The sequence below is a fragment of the Eptatretus burgeri genome, chromosome 4 (assembly GCF_056783735.1).
Source record: "Eptatretus burgeri isolate ZD-2024b chromosome 4, Ebu_testis_v1, whole genome shotgun sequence".
Taxonomy (NCBI): domain Eukaryota; kingdom Metazoa; phylum Chordata; class Myxini; order Myxiniformes; family Myxinidae; genus Eptatretus; species Eptatretus burgeri.
The window spans coordinates 278286-294179 of record NC_140964.1 but is presented as its reverse complement, the minus strand read 5'-3'; the positions used below and the strand labels follow the sequence as shown (position 1 = coordinate 294179).

Genomic DNA, 15894 nt, shown 5'->3' with positions numbered 1-15894 from the left:
GGTGTGGCGCTGCCGGTACCTGTGCGGGAGGACGAAAGTCCGAGTCTTCAGGTCCTTGGTACTTCCAGTCTTGCTCTATGGGTGCGAGACTTGGACTTTGACCAAGGATCTGAGACGGAGACTTAATTCCTTTGGTACCAGGTCTCTTCGGAGAATCCTTGGCTATCGCTGGTCGGATTTTGTGTCCAACGAGCGGTTGCTGAGAGAGACTCGGATGAGATTTGTTACCTGCATAGTCCGTGAGCGTCAGCTGCGGCTGTATGGACATGTGGCTCGTTTTCCTGACGCTGATCCTGCTCACCAGATTCTCTCAGCGAGGGAGTCTCATGAGTGGAGGAGGCCAGTGGGCCGACCACGTGCCTCATGGTTGCAGCAGGTTGACCATCATCTCAAGGAGATGGGGATGGGCCTGGCATCTGCCTGGGGGATGGCCAGACGGAGGCCCCCGGAGTACCGGCGGAAAGTGGACGCAGCGACGCGCTGTTCTGGCACATGCTCCCATACCTGACCTGAAAGATCACAGCCCGGCTCATGAATAATCCCGTTAGACATCTCTGGGGAAATCTATCTGGACACACACTTATCGACATAACTGATCTTCGGGGTACCTGAATGGTGATCTGTGAATTTCCACAACTGTAATACTACCCCCTCCCCTTTTTACAGACTCGTCGCGAGTCGTCAAATTTTTGTGGGCCTCCATGTGTAAGTTCTCCCCTAGTACGATTTACCTTTGGATCCCTGAGTGCGACATTTGGTGTATGTGTCCCAAAAGTAAATAAACTACGGGCTGAGAAACTAACTCAACAAACTCATTCATACAGACGACTTAACTATAATTGCCGGCGCTACGACAAACATGCAGGGGGAGCAAACTCATGTACAATTTTACCCGAACCTTAACCTTATAAATTCACACTAACCATGGCCCAGGACTGATGGACTCTGTGGGGAAAAAGGGCATGGCAAAGTTAGTCATAGTTTGTGAGGGTGAGTGCCCCCGCAGCTGAAGGTCGGATGTCTTCAGGGCCTGTTCAAAAGGCCCTGTTGTCTGTCACAAAACCTTTTCATGTCTTCAGCTGCTGAAGGCAACTCACCCCAGCCCGGCATGCCATATGCCATCCCACAGGCCATTCTTGAAGCAGGGAGCCAGGCTGCCCAAATGCAGTCTCTGGATCATGAAACAAATGCAGGTATCAACACAGAAGGTGACCTGCTGCCCAATGCGTCAGTGAGTGAAATGAGTCAGTGAACACAAAACGGTGCACGGGCTGCACCAATGCAGTCCCCATGTGCGGCTGCATGCAGGGCAGTCCCAGCAAAACACTGGATGGGCACTGACGCAAGCAAACACAAAAATGAATGGTGCACGGGCTGCATCAATGCAGTCCCCGTGTGCAGATGGATGGATGGATGCAAAACACGGTGCACGGGCTGCTCAATGCAGTCCCCGTGATGTAGCTGCCTGCAGGGCAGTCTTTGCAAAACAGTGGATGGTACTGACGCAAGCAAACACAATGGTCGGCGGGGCTGCCTGCTGGGCAGTCCCCGCAACTTGCATGATGATGCTGGCTTGTGTTTGTGTATATATATATATACATATATATATATATATATATATATATATATATATATATATATACATATATATATATATGTATGTATGTATATAATATATATGTATGTATGTATATAATATGTATGTATGTATGTATATAATATGTATGTATGTATGTATATAATATGTATGTATGTATGTATATAATATGTATGTATGTATGTATATAATATGTATGTATGTATGTATATAATATGTATGTATGTATGTATGTAATATGTATGTATGTATGTATATAATATATATGTATGTATGTATATAATATATATGTATGTATGTATATAATATGTATGTATGTATGTATATAATATGTATGTATGTATGTATATAATATGTATGTATGTATGTATATAATATGTATGTATGTATGTATATAATATGTATGTATGTATGTATATAATATGTATGTATATAATATGTATGTATGTATGTATGTATGTATATATGTATATATGTATATATGTATACATGTATACATGTATGTATATCCGGTATTGAGGTGATAACTTACATAGGCCCGGAACGTCCAGCAGGTTTCCAATCCCCTTATCACAAAGTTCCATCTCTGGCAGGTTCTTCTCCCTACTCTCTTCCACCGCCTTCTTCAGCGACTTGGACATTTTCCTTCCACTTTCGGGAATTCTTCGCTTATGAACGGGACTCAGATGGCGATAAAACGATTATTGCAAGGCGAACGGGAGAAGTTTGTCTCACTGGACGAGTGGGACAACGCCCGGAAAGAACCGAGCTGGGGCACAAAAAAATCCGCACCCAAAGCGACAAGGCCGAGCGGAGCGGTGTGCCGAGGAGGAGGGGTGCTTGTTCGGAACGTTGGTTGGTTGGTTGGATATGCCTGGGAAGTGATTTTTTCAGCTCAGACGGATAGTACTGGAAGGAATTTTGAATTTATTGCGAAGTGGACTCGGTTGTTGTGATTTTTTTTCTTCCTGTTTGTTAATAGTGAAAAAAAAAATGTTTCCTTCGCCACTGAACGTGGACGGTGGACGGACGTTGAAACCCTGCGGGGAGGTTGAGGGACCAAGGTAGGGAAGAAAAGAGGTAGATTGTGGTTGAGATGGGAGGATTGTGTGAGGAGGCATATCCGTGAGGTCGGGGTGGTTGTGGAGTGGAGGTACTTGGGTGAGTGCAGAGGGAGGTGGAGTGGCGTGGTCAAGGCAGGGCAGGAGGAGAAAACGATCTGTCTGTGAGCAGGATATCTCAGAACGTTGTAATCGGATTCGGACAAAATCTAATGGACAGGTTGGGTGTGTGACATGGACAGAATTGTCATGATCGAACCAGCACACAGAATCAAAGCAACGGCTTTAATCATTAAATAATCCCAGAAGGGAAATGACATCGAGTTCCAGTCATGCCAGATCTACAAGATCTAGTAGAAACACCCACAACAACAATGATTCCATTTTGGTGAAGATCCGGATGAGCAACCGCTTTAATCATTAAATAATCCCAGAAGGGAAATGACATCGAGTTCCGGTCATGCCAGATCTACAAGATCTAGTAGAAACACCCACAACAACGATTCCATTTTGGTGAAGATCCGGATGAGTTTTTTTTTTTTTTTATCCTTTCTAAAATTGAAGATTTGTCAAGTATATTGGTTGGTCTTGTGCGTGCATTATTCTGTCTTTCTGTCCTTATGTCAATCTCCGACAAGTCACAATGTTAAACCATCTTCACCACATGGTCGAGTTCGTCAGAAGCAAGAAGCAGATTCATCTTGAGGTCTAATTTCTAAAAATCCTCAATTTTCATCCTATTCACTTGAAATTTGAAGCAGATTTATATTTCAGGTCGCTAAATTCAACCAGCTAATTATTTTTGAGGTCAACATATTCCAAAAGGTCATGTTGGGGGGGGGGGGGTATGCTTGGTGTTGGCTTAATGGTTAGGGTGGTGGGCTTGGGATCCCAGGATCCTGAGTTCAAATCCCACTCGGCTGTTGAATTAATACCAGGTGGGGTTGACTCTGCCTGTCATCCTTCCGAGGTCGGCATAATGAGTGCCAGCTTGCTGGTATACTGTGTCGTTGTGGGGACCCATCCAGGATTGTGCCCAATAGCCAAGGAGACTGCTTCGGTAGCACCAACGCTCCACATAGAGTATTTGGTCCCGATGGATGGATAGTCCAAAAGCTCAACATAAGGTGAATTTCTAAAATTGTCAATTTTCATCCGATTGACTTCAAATTTGAACGAGATTTGCATTTTGTGTCACTCGATTGGGAAACCAACTATTGAGGTCAAAAGTTCAAAGGTCAAACTTCTAACATCATCAATTTTAATCTGAAAAATCATCAATTTTCATCTGATTAACCTGAAAATTAGGCAGCAATTGCATCATGCGTCACTGAATTTGTAAACTATTTTTGAGGTCAAAAGTCACCTCAAGGTCAAACTTCTAAAATAATCAATTTCAATCTGAAAAATAATCAATTTTCATCCGATTGATCTGAGCTTTAAGATTGTCAATTTTAATATTAACGAGACGACCTGTGAACCCGTTGGGTTCCCGTTGTGACAGCTGTTGATGAAAACAAGCTCAAATGAGCTAAGATCCTCGTCCTCTTAATGATGACGTCATAAAAACGAATATGACGTCATTGTGATGTATCAGGTTTGCGATAAATTATATCTGTGCAAATGCCCGGCTTGATTCCCGCAAACAAAATTCAAACAGCTTGCCTTGTTTCGGATATAATGGTATAGGCGATTTCCATTAGCGGAGATATTTTAACGTCATAACATTTTTTCTTGGAGGAATTTTCAAAATCGGAGATAGTTACTGTCTGCGCAGGGTATTTTTACATATATGTGCCAAGTTTCAGGTAGTTTCGATGAAAACTGTCGGCTGTGAAAGAAAAAAGTCCACAAGAAGAAGATGAAGAACAACAACGTGAGTAAGACTTGGAGATCCTCCACGAGGATCTAAAAATCATTGAAAGAAAAAACAAGATAGCTCCAGCGAACTATACCGCTGAGGTTGTTTGCATTGATCAAATACTCTCAAAGAGTACTTGACTGAATCAGGAATTGATTTTTTAATAATATTTTTCGTTGCCCGATTTGAATGAAACCTGACACTGCACACCGCATGAGAATGGTGAGTAAGGTGGCCCTAAAATGTTTGCGCTATCGTGTACCGTTTTGGCTGTATTTCGGGAACATACATACATACATACATACAAGATGAGAGTTTTTGTAATATTTCGACGAAATGGTCAATTTTATGTATCCATGGCAACCTTTGGTGAAGGGGGTGTATTTGGCAAGTATCGTGCTCTGCATGTCTTTTTCGTGTTTGTTTGTTTGTCAATCGCCTGCAGGTCACAATTTAAAACCAATCTTCATGAAACTTCACCACACGGTAGAGTTCAACATAAGCAAGAAGCCTATTGTCTTTGAGGTCAAAAGGTCAACAAATTTATCGAATTTATAAAATCCTCAATTTTAATCTGATTAACGAGAAATCCGAACAGGATTTCCATAGCAGATCACTAATTCAGCTACCAATTATTTTTGAGGTCAACATCGGCCAAAGGTTAACTAAGGTGACATTTCCAAAGTCCTCAATTTTCGTCTGATTGACTTGAAACTGAGAGGATTTATATTTCAGATCACTGACTTCAACCACCAATTATATTTCAGGTCACTGAATTCAACCAGCCAATTATTTTTCAGGTCAACATCGACCAAAAGGTCAACAAAGGCCAAAGGTCAACAACTTGGGTGGAATTACTAAAATCCTCAATTTTCATCCCATTGACTTGAAATTTGCATATCAGGTCATTTAATTCAACCACCAATTATTTTGAAGGTCAAATTTGTTTTATGGATTTCACAATATCGTGCTCTGCACATCTTTCTTGTTTATTTTTTTTTATTGCTTCTTCACCATTGAGAGATATGGCCAAAAACGATATGTGGCATGATATTTCAAAACGGTGTGGATGAATTATGACAAACTCGGTGGATGAGTTGGTTAGGTGACAGTGACAAGCCAATTAGATTGTGGTTCAGGTCCGGATCCAGATCCGGCCCATCAGTGGGATACAAAACTTAAACCATCCATACCTGGTGGAGGGTATATGCACTTTACCGAGTGCTGTTCTAGCTTGTTCATTTCTTGATTAGTCGCATCCCCGAAAAAGTTTTTCTCTGCCACTGTTTGTCTGATCTATGAAAAACGTTTAACACAGGAGGGACTCCCCATGGAGAATTTTTATTGCCAACTCTGATGTCATTGGTCACATTGTTTTGCAGCCGTATTGGAACAAAGGAAAAACAATTGAATATCATTTTCTCCAAAACACTCAACGGAAAAAAATTTTGAAACAGCGCGTCATCAACTCCCCATGGGGTATGTCGGGTGATAATGATGACGTCATTGGTGAAGTGGTATTCCAGCCACAATTGGTTGAATTGAAATCCTTATCCGAAAAATCTGAAACTTCATATATCTGATCATTGAAACTTCATATAGCCATTGGGAATATTGTTTGAAATTTTTGGTAATCTTCGTTGATGCAATTTAGGCTTAATGTGCACAAAAGTGGTCTTTAAATATCCTAATAATCAATAAAGCTACGGATAATGGCAATGTCCAGTATATGACATAATAGGGTGCATGGATGATACAGGTATCTGGGCCATAATAGTAGTGTGTTCAGTTAACGATGGTATATTTGTTCAGAATAAGTGTGGCCCGTGATGTTTCCATGCCATTATAACCAGTCTAATTCTGCTGCCTTGGTGCTCACAAGTCCTCCACCTGGCCTTGCCTGTACACAATACATCCTCAACCTATTCTGCTCTATAATGGACAGTCACTGTCCCCTCAACTACCTACAGTGCAAATAGAAGGTCTACACCCTCTTTCAAAATTTTTACCTTTTGTTGCCTTACAGCCTGGAATTAAATTGAATTAAATCAGACTTTTTCCACCTTCATTTACACATTGTAACCTATATAGTCTCATAGCCAGATGGCCTTCCCATGCACCCCCTGGAATATTTAATGCCACCTATTTTTTTAAATGCACAAAGGTGTCAGAAACAAAATTTAAGATGTTCCCATTTCGAAATATTGTCCCATGGGGTTTTTATCGAGGCGATCTTGGATTTAGTTCCATACCGGTGACAAATTCATCTTTTGAACTATACATCATAAAAACGTGTGTGACCCCACTTTTCTTTGCAGTTTTCACACGGTAAAACGTTTCAGAGCATCATTTCTAGGATTGAACAATTTATTAACGACATAATCACGCATTTTCTTTAAAAAATGAACAATTATGCACAATATAGGCATTTGTACGAAGGAAATAAATATATCAGTGCCTCGCACACTTGTGTTTGATGATGATTGATTTGGTGATTCATTCTCCAAACAGTGATCAACAAACATTGTGTGGGATGTTGGTGCAGCTTTGTTTCCGCATAATATTGCCATGCTGTTGTTTTTGCAATGCTTTCAATGTTTTCAAACGTACATCAAGTGAAACTGAAATTGATTCGTTCCTTCCAACATGCGAGCCCGGTCGTAGGTGCTTGGGTCGCAGCTCTCCGTGAAGTAAGTGTTTTTTCTAGGTTTATTGGAAGCATTTTATTCTCCAAACTGTATTATATATTTGTACAAGAGTGTAGGTTTCATGTACGAGAGTTTTAGAATACTTCATTTGATATTTTTCTGACATTTTGAGAATTGGTTGCTATCTGAATTTAAATTTCGAGCGTCCATCTTGGATCTCTTGTTATGAAACTGATGCAATTATTACACATCTGGTGTTGATGGTCTGCTGTCATGTCCAACTTTGGCCTTTAGTAGTTCAATCATGGCCAGGCCCTGCCTACATTGAACGCTCCATGTATTCCCAAGCATGTTGTATGTTCTCGCTGGCGGAAACCAGCTTATCCCATATCAGCCATTCAATTATTAGATATCTCATTAAATTTAGATTAAACGCACTTTGCTTTGTGACAACTAATCAATGTCATTTTGCTTTCAGGTTATTGGCGACAGAAAACCGTAAGAAATCATGAGTAAGCAAAAGAAGTCTGTTGACACTTCTGTGCCAGCAAAGAGAGTCAAGCTCCCAGAGTGTGTTGCATGTTAGTGGACTTTATCATGGAAACTTCATTTCGTTTAGAGATATCAAAGTTGAACCTGCTGAAAAACATTCCATTCTTGCAACAGATTCGTGATAAGAGGCTCGCTCAACCGCCTGATTCACCTCATCGTATGGAAAATGTGTGTAACTTGATCCCAGAGACACTTGAAGGTGCTGATCTTGAATCTATTGGCTACTACAGACAATGCTATCAGCTGTTCACTAAGAACCAAGATAGACTGAAGCAGCTGAACAGTCCAGAGTCGACGTCGTCATCATCTAAAAAACAATATTCACCTGGCAAAAAAATCAGTGTCTGAGAGTAGGACTCTAATTCCTCCTGAGTACATCTATTGTAATAAGATTGAGATAAAAACTGCTGGCAAGACTGAACGGCCTAGATACTTCACTCTGAATAGTGCATGGCAACCCATCAAATCACAAGCCGAGACGCTGGGGAAGACAAGCCTTGCTCGTAAAGTGATGGAGATTGATCTGTGCCGCTCTGTGGAGGCAAAACATCATGCATCATGTCATCGGAGGTTCAAAAATGAACATCACAACTTTATCCGCACACAGGAGAGAGCAAAAGCCAGCATAACTGATACAGAGCAGGTCCATATCACTGCAGCTCACAATGAAGCATTCGGCTCAGCTCTTAAAGTTGTCCAAGAGAACATCATCCAGGAGAACAAAGTTCTACCACTATCCTCACTGAGATTGATCTATATTAATAAGCTGGATGAGTGTGGCTATCCGAATGATGGGTATCGAAGTGAACATCTGATGAAGCGACTGAAAAATCATCCAGACATCAGTTCCCAAATTGTCTTCAGCAAGGTTGATCCTGGTGACAGAGGCTGTATGTCATTCTATCTAGTGTACAATGCATGCATAACTGTAGCTGATGCAGTTGCATGTGCCTACAATTTGGCCAGTGTGGATAACATGAAGGATATCGCTCTGTTACTTCGTGGTGTAATCCGAAGAGCATTTGGCAAAACTCAAGCTCTACCATGGCCTCCAACACCAGACGAACTGGACATCTCCTCTGCTGATCTCCCTCAAGAGCTTATTACGTTCTTGACCTTTGCTATTGCAGGGAAACCTGAAGTTTCAAGTGACAAAACTCAGCGTCTTGTTTTATCCATCGGACAGGATCTATGCCGATCTGTAACGAAGGGGGAGTGGAAGCTCCCTAAACACATTCTCCTGTGTATGACTATCAGACACCTCTACAGAAGCAAGCAGCTCATAACCATTTTGAACAGGCTAGGTCACTGTGAGTCATATGACTATGGACTGGAGCTAGAATCTGCCATGGCAAAAGCCCTCGATGAGACATCAACCTTACTCACTCCTCAGATTGTCATAGGCGATGGAAATGTAGTCTTCCATTCAGAGTGGGACAATCTGAACAAGATCCTCACTAATGTACATGGGTCTAACGTTGTTAATTCTGCCAGTGAGATAATGGTCCAGGACACAGCATCTGGATATATGCCGCCTCAAACACGCTTGTTGCCCGCATATGACCGCTCCAATTCAAAGAAGACAAGTCGGAATGTCGACACACCCCGTTCTCTACCACCTCTTCACATCTTTAACAGAGTTGGACCGCCAATGCCCGAGGGTTCTTCATTCACATCTCCAACTGTTAACGAGGTACAATGGGAAAAGGCCATGCAAGAATACCGTGTTTGGGGATTCTGCAGGAGGGTCGGCAGCAGGGAAAAGCAACCTGTGCCAGCACTAGGAGGCTTCATCGCTGCTACGGGTAAGAAACCAGACAAGAAGAGCATCATTGATTATTACACCCCCATAAGTGAACCTATAACAGAATACAACACTGTCACCAAGCTTCTGAAAAGATCAGATGAAGCAACAGCGGAAGTCGGTCAGATATACACTATAACCATGTTTGATCTCGGAGTGTGCATGAAAGCACTTCCTCTGACCTGGACCTTTCAACAGCAGTACAAGGATCATATTGTGATGCTTGGCCAATTCCATACCGGCATGAACTACATGAACATGTTAGGCCACAAGATGGCAGGCTCTGGCTATTCTGAGATCCTGATTAAAGCTGACCTAGTAACGAGTGGTTGTCTTCGAGGTGTCCTTAATGGGAAGGCTTATGCAAAGAGTCTATTCTGCCTTAAGACTGTGTGTGAGGCCATGGAGCGCCTGCTGATGGAGTAGTTTGTGACAGAACAGGATATCCTCATCACAGACCCAGCTGCCATCCTTCAGCTTGTCCTATCTTGTGACCGTCAGAAGCTCGATGCTGTCCTTAAGGACCCCACAACTCTCAGCATCATCACCAAGTACAAACAGTATGAGGACAAGGTTCGCAAGGGTCACCTCGGTAAAACTGCTGTGTTCTGGCTTTCGTTCATCGATCACGCCAGACTCGTCTTCATGCTGCTCTACGCTATCAAATTCAATGACTTGAAGCTATTTTACAAGTGCAATGGTGATATGGCGGATCTGTTCTTCGCATATGGAGGTCAAAACTATGCCAGGTAATTGCATGTCAATTGTATCACAGCTAAAATTTGTACACACATCACCAATTGTTCTTATTCATAGGAAAACACACTTTATATGTATGACCATGTGGATAATAATTGGTTTCTTTTCTTTCATTACAGGTATCTGACGTGGTTCGAGGTATTCCTTACGAACATCGAGTTCACACACCCTGGAGCGACAGACCTTCTCAGTAAGGGAGCCATTGCCGTTGAACGTTCGCTCATTCCTGGTGCACTTAGTGCTGTGGATAAAACAATGGAAGAGACTTTCATGAAGTTTGCGAAGTCCCCTGGTGGACTGAATGGCCTCTTTAACATATTTGCAGCATACCAGCGATTTTGTCGCAAAACATCCACTCGTGCCCAATACTTCGAAAAGATGTTAGAGCTGTGTAATCTCATCCATGACCCCGATTGTCCTAAAGGTCAACGACACCGAGAACTTGAGAAGGCAGAGATCAGGTAGAGTGAGGCTGCAGTCCAGCGTGCAATTACCTCCATTCAGAGTTTCAGCAATCCTTTCATCATACCAAACAAGGACAAGCTGTACTCACTCGCATCTGGCGCACCTGCATCTCCCAATGTAGAGATTGATGTGTTGAGAGTGGAAGCTACAGGAAAAGCTGCCAAGCAAGAGTTCATCGAGAAGCGGTTCAAGGACCGTAGCTCCGGCGTGGGCTTCTTCGACCCAATAAAAAGGCTCAAGCTGCTGACTTTGGAGGCTGGAAATAAAGTAGCCAAACTCACATCTTCTCAAGGAAAGGTATATAAGCATTTTACTACTTTTGTATCATTACCTCTGATTAATCCATTGCAGCAATGCATTTCTTTCTCATTCATCAAATAATCATATGATATCAAACAAATAACACTGTTTTGTTGATGCTCATTTCAATTGATCCAGTACAAAGAGCAAGGAGATCTTGCTTTCCAGCTACTCATCAAATCACAGCTGATCGATGAGCCATTAGATATCTTAGAGTTGATGAAGTATTCTCTGTCGCCGGTCCCACCCTGTCTCGGTACACGAGATGGGTTCTTTGCAAAGACCAACAAAGCCTCCATGCTCCACTATCTCCTCACTGACCATACTGACGAAGTACCTTTCCCTAAGGATGCTCTTCATATCCAAGACGGCAATGCCTTGTTCCATGCCCTCAAGGACCTTCCGCCTACATTCGGAGGATACTGTCTGAAGATACTTGATCATATGATCTCAAAGAAAAATTTGGTGTTTTCTACTGACTCTTATGATGAAGACTCCATCAAGGCCCAAGAGAGGAAGCGGCGGGGTGTCGCACAGCCACATCATATCGACGGTCCCTCAACCAGGATACCACCTGACATGAAGATGTTCCTTCAGAATGATATCAACAAGAAGCAGTTATGTCATCTTCTGCTTGGAATGTGGAGCAGCAAGGCAGCAGCATCTCGGCTAGAGGGCTGCTCGATGGCTGTCCTCGTTGTTGACGGTGTTGCTTATCATCTCACTGCTGCAGATGGAGAGGTATCATCGTCCGAGATCCAGAACCTGCACTCCAAACAGGTATGCTTCCTATTATATCACATACAACATAATGTATGTACTGCTAATCAATGTCATGACCTACTTAATGTTATCTGCATCATAATATTGAAAACTGAACTACATTCATTCTACATTTATTTCCAGGAGACAGATATTCGTGTGGTGCTATACGTCCAGTATGCAGTGTCTTCTGGGTTCAAAGACGTGGTTGTTCGGACACCAGATACAGACATATTCGTTATCCTTCTACATTATGCCTCCTCCATCAATATCAATATTCATCTCGCTACAGGAACAGGGAAAACCCGTTGGTTAATTGATATCACAGCGCTCGCGAAATCTCAAGGCAGTGACCATGCGACAGCACTGATGGGAATCTACACGTTCACTGGAGATGATTGTAACTGCGCTTTCAGAGGAAAAGGGAAGGTGGGGCCTCTGAAGATGCTCCAGAAGTACCCCAGGTTCCAGAAGGTGTTCAAAGACGTTGGGTCAGACTAGAAGGTAAAAGACAAGTTGTATGAGGATCTGGAAGAGTTCACCTGCCTGATGTATGGGAATACGCGCATTAAATGCATCAACGAAGTTCGTACTCTGATGCTGAGGAAGATGGTGGGAGAAGAGGAAAAGTTTACTTCAAAATCCAAGTTGGACTTTGCCTGCCTTCCCCCCTGTCAGGACTCCCTCTATCCACACATTGACAGAGTTAATTACCGTGTCTGTCAATGGAAGAGGTCTCACATTCCAATATACGACTGCCCGCTCCCTCAGGATGGCCACGGCTGGAATAAGGATGACGGTCCCATCGAGCCCCTGTGGTCCCGTGGACCCATTCTCCCTCCGTCCATGGTAGATATTCTTCAGAAGGAGGACATTGCTGATGAAAGTGATGAGGAAGATGGAGTAAATGACTATGAGGAACTTCTCGCGTATCTTGATGATGATGACGATGATGATGATGAGTGATAATGAAGGAATTGTTTACCAAAATGACAAATTTTCTGGGACTTCTTGTACTTTTCAGTGATTATGTCGTTAATAAATTGTTCAAATGTCATTAATAAATTGTTCAAACCTAGAAATGATGCTCCGAAACGTTTTATCGTGTGAAAACTGCATAGAAAAGTGGGGTCACACACGTTTTTATGATGTATAGTTCAAAAGTTATGAATTTGTCACCGGTATGGAACTAAATCCAAGATGGCGGCTATAAAAACCCCATGGGATAATAGTTCGAAATGGGAACATCTTAAATTTGGTTTCTGACACCTTTGTGCATTTAAAAAAAATAGGTGGCATTAAATATTCCAGGGGGTGCATGGGAAGGCCATCTGGCTGCTAGACTAATTCCTTCTGAATGAAAAACAAATTCAACAAATTTCAGGAAATTAATTAAAAATACAAAACTGGAATATCTTGGTTGGTTAAGTGTCCATCCCCATTATAATAGCAATTATAAATTAGCTCAGGTGTAACCAATCACCTTCAAAATCACACACCCAGATAATTGGCCTCCAGCTGTGCTAAATTGTAGTGATTATGATTATTTCAGAATAAAATCAGCTGTTCCTGGAGGTTTCCTCTCCTGAATAATGAATTTCACAGCAAAGACTCAACCATGAGCACCAAGGAGCTTTCAAAAGACCTCCAGGATAAAGTTGTTGAAAGGCACAGATCAGGGGATGGGTATAAAAACATTTCAAAGGTCTTGAATATCCCTTGGGGCACAGTCAAGACAATCATGAAGAATTGGAAGGGATGTAGTACCACCAAGACTCTGCCAAGATCAGGCCTTCCCTCCAAACTGGTTAACCAAGCAAGGAGGAGACTGATCAGAGAGGCAACGAAAAGGCCAATGGCAACTTTCAAACAGCTACATGCCTTTATGACAAAGACTGGTCTCATCTGACAACAATATCCCAAGTACTCCACAAGTCTGGCCTGTATGGTAGTGTGGCAAGAAGGAAACCATTCCTCCCACTTGGAGTCTCACTTGAGGTATGCAAAAAATCACTCAAGATTTTGAAGCCATGTGGCAAAACGTTTTGTGGTCTAACGAAACCAAGGTGGAACTTTTTGGCTTAAACGCAAAACCTAACATTTGGTGCAAACCCAAAAGAGCACATCACTAAAAGAACACCATCCCTACTGTGAAGCATGGTGGTAGCAGCATCATATAATGGGGATGTTTCTCATCAGCGGAGGACTGGGGCACTTGTCAGGATAGAAGGGAAAATGGATGGAGCAAAATACAGAAAAATCCTCGAGGAAAACCTACTGCGCACTCTGCAAGAAAGCTGTAATTGAGACGAAAGTTCACCTTTCAGAATGACAACAACCCGAAACACACAGCCAAAGCAACACTGGAGTGGCTAAGGAACAAAAAGATAAATGTCCTTGAGTTGCCCAGTCAGGGCCCCAACGTAAGTCTAATCGAAAACCTGTGGCATGATTTCAAGATTGCTGTCCATAAACTCTCCCCACACAACTTCATTGAGCTTGAACAGCTTTGTACAGAAGAATGGCCAAATAGTGCCCAATCAAGGTGTGCAAAGTTGGTGGAGGCCTATCCCAACAGACACAGCTGTAATTGCTGTCAAAGGTGCTTCCACCAAGTATTAACTTCGGGGGTGGACACTTATCCATCCAAGATATTCTAGTTTTGTATTTTTCACTAATTTTCTGAAATTTGTTTAAAAAAAAACCACTTGGAAATTGTGGGTTATGATGTGTAAATAAGGGTGGAAAAAAAGTCTGATTTAATTCCAGGCTACAAGGTGACAAAAAGACTTTTGACTTGTGAGCTGATGCAATCAAGCAGCGTCCATAAGTGAGTGAGTCAGTCTGTAAACACTTCAGTCATTATCACTTGAAACAAACACACAATTTTTATGAAACTTAGACACAAGCTTCATATCTAATGCCAAACGAAGGTGTATTGACCGCATCAAAATCTGCGCTAATGAAGGGGGCCTACAGGGTTTTTTTTGACCCCCCCAAAAAGTATTTACTCTCTTCTCCAAAACTACACACGATTTCGAAGAAACTTGACCACAGCCTTCATCACCTGTAGTGTACCAAAGTGTATCAACCGCATTAAAATCTGCGCTCATAAAGGGGTTTGACCCCCCCCAAATATGTATTTGCTCTCGTCTCCAAAACTACACACACAATTTTGATGAATTTTGACCACAACCTTCATCACCCATGATGTCCCAAAGTATACTGTCTGTATAAAAATCTCCACTCATCATGGGGGTGTAGTGAGGGGGGGCGTGGCTTGACTCCCCCAAAACCCCCAAAAAGGTGTTTGCTCTCTTCTCAGAGACTACACACACTATTTTGATGAAACAACCACAACCTTTATCACACGTGATGTACCAAAGTTTATTGACCACATCAAAATATGCGCTCATTAAAGGGGTCTACAGGGGAGGAGGGTTGACATCCCCCCAACCCCCCCAAAAAAGGTATTTGCACTCCTCTCCAAACGACATACACAATTTCAATGAAACTTGACCATGACCTTCATCACCCATGATGTATCAAAGTTTGTTCACAGCATTAAAAAAAAAAACATTATGGTCTAAAGGGGTCTGTCTGTGGGGAGTTTGAGTGACTGTTACTCCTGATCCAGGTCAACTTCAGGACAGGTGGTCCTATTTTTTAAAATAACAATAAATACAAGGTGCATGGAGGTAAAATTTTCCGCACGTGATGAGCAATGCGCGGAGTAAAATGAGTGTTCATTTACATCCGTAGGATGTCTAATAAATAAAGAAGACATAAGCACACCTGATAATAGGCCGAGGCTTCAGACTTTGGCATGCTCACAAGGCTGTATCACACACACACACACACAAGCATTTAAAGGCCATTTTCCCCGCTAAAGCAGGGGTTAGCCTTGCGGGCCCCATGACAATCTTCTCCACTTTACCCTGTTTTCTGTATCTCCCCTTCTTAATCCCCTTGCCCACATTTCCTCTTCCACCACATTTAGCCAAGTTTTTCTCGGTCTTCCCCGTCCTCTACTTCCGACTACACTCATTTCCAACACTCCTCTCACCCAGTCACTTTCATCCTTC

General features: G+C 42.4%; 1 protein-coding gene and 1 pseudogene across 2 annotated transcripts in view; one reads left to right on the top strand and one right to left on the bottom strand.

Annotated features, from left to right (window-relative positions):
- RSU1 (Ras suppressor protein 1) overlaps window positions 1-2461 on the bottom strand; it is a 39099-nt gene extending 36638 nt beyond the window's left edge. Inside the window, exon 1 of the mRNA XM_085876599.1 lies at window positions 2130-2461. Within this exon, the coding sequence (XP_085732725.1) occupies window positions 2130-2238 (109 nt within the window). The 5' untranslated portion in view covers window positions 2239-2461. The remainder of the gene's footprint in view (window positions 1-2129) is intronic.
- Window positions 2462-2697: 236 nt separating this feature from the next.
- Window positions 2698-12906, top strand: LOC147027290 (uncharacterized; annotated as a pseudogene). The gene is made up of 4 exons (XR_015056978.1): window positions 2698-10272; window positions 10402-11044; window positions 11186-11827; window positions 11954-12906. The product of XR_015056978.1 is annotated as an uncharacterized LOC147027290 (transcript).
- The last annotated feature ends 2988 nt before the right edge of the window (window positions 12907-15894 follow it).